At 61.4% G+C, this 1,513-nt stretch overlaps 1 protein-coding gene across 1 annotated transcript; it reads left to right on the top strand.

The window, feature by feature from the left end:
• Nucleotides 1-495: 495 nt before the first annotated feature.
• Nucleotides 496-1,063, top strand: VDAG_01752 (uncharacterized protein; the record flags this gene model as incomplete). The annotated part of the gene is made up of 2 exons (XM_009657781.1): nt 496-611; nt 742-1,063. The coding sequence occupies 2 exons, from the start codon at nt 496-498 to the stop codon at nt 1,061-1,063; spliced, it is 438 nt and encodes a 145-aa protein (XP_009656076.1).
• Between the last annotated feature and the right edge of the window lie 450 nt (nt 1,064-1,513).

Below are 1,513 nucleotides of genomic sequence, written 5' to 3'. Positions count from 1 at the left end.
GGTCGTCTGCATTTCAGATTAAGTGGCCAATGGCGGCATCCACTTGGAGGGCCGACCAGGAGCAGTTGCCCAATAAGGCAGCCAGAGACCGGCACTAGCCAGCGGACCAGGATGATACCGGCCTCGTTTTCGTAGCCGGCCCACGGGATCAGGTCAGGGGGCGAGCGTCCACCTGGCCAAGGGGCGAAGCGAGACGAGGCGCGAGGTAACCGAACTTTGGTACGTAGCTTTCGTCAAGCCACCCACCGCCATTGCTTGTCTCCCGAGCTCGTCGCCCTCGCCCCTCCAATTCCCCCTGGTCCTTCTAGCGCCGGCGACCGCCATAGGCGGTGTGGCCCCTTTGGTGCACTCGTGCCAGAGAGGGTGGGGGGACACGCTTTTCTGAAAGGATGCCATGCCGTGCCGGGCTCACTGACTTGCTCGGCCTTGGCTCATCATGCTTGTCGCGCCTCGCCATGTAACACCCGTGATCCCGCGCCCTGTGGCCCATACGCTATGCCGCCCCAACCAGCCGCTTGGGATTGGCTGTCCACTCTGGCGAAAAGGGTTGCCGTGTGTCTCCCTGCCATCGACTGCCAGCATCTCGGGTGCCTGGCTGGCCGTGTGTCCATGTACAGGTAGCAGCCTCCCACGCCGGTGACAAAGCAGCGTACAGCGCGACGCACGCCATCGTGGAAGCCCCGCCAGCCCCCCACCACTGGTGAGTGGCGGGACGACACTGCTTGTACCGAGACACCGTAGGCGCATGTCCAAATCTGAATCAATAGCACCAGCGGGAGCGCCAGCGAGAGCGCCAGCGCAAAGAATGACGAAGACGAGGAGGGCAGAGGCTAGGCAAGGGGACGGGGTCGAACCAATGGCCATCGAGGGGCGGAGACCCAGGGGTTGTCCTCGACACGGCCGCATCGATTGGGCCATTTCAGACGGGCGTCCCACCCAAAAGGCGGATGCGCCGGGGGACATGCGAGATTTGCTATCCACTTGCCAGCATCAGGGCATACTGCCAAGATATATCAAATCGAATCGACTTCCCGTCGACTTGCCGGCTCTTTGGGTCGTCTGAGCCCTAGCTCGGCCATAGGAGTGCAGGAGATCACGGGCCCTCTCAGCCCAGTATGACGTGAAGGATGAAGGCACATCCATGGATAGGCATTCGCAGCTTTGTGATCTCGTCGACAACTATCGACATCTGAGTCTGCTTGACAAACGAGCGCACCATGTTGGGTACCTTGCCTCGACAAGAAAAAGACAATTGGGGTAATTGGAGGAATCCATGGAGGCGCGCGCGGGTGGGGGGGCAGCAGCAGGGTGAGGTAGACAGACAGGATGCTGACCCGCAGCCCATGTGAGAGAGCAGCGAGGGAAGAGGGTGGGCGGTGGCTTGGGGAGCATCCTGGCTTGCCGCAGGCCCACTCTTTTGTGAAACGGGACTACCCTGTCATCGCCCACCCTCGAGTCCTGACCTGGTCGACCTTGCAACAGGGGTCGTCTTCGTGATCTTCTGAACCTGGTG

Source organism: Verticillium dahliae, genomic scaffold (assembly GCF_000150675.1).
Source record: "Verticillium dahliae VdLs.17 supercont1.3 genomic scaffold, whole genome shotgun sequence".
Lineage (NCBI taxonomy): Eukaryota > Fungi > Ascomycota > Sordariomycetes > Glomerellales > Plectosphaerellaceae > Verticillium > Verticillium dahliae.
The sequence above is the reverse complement of the archived record's forward strand: the minus strand, read 5'-3'. Positions and strand labels throughout refer to the sequence as shown.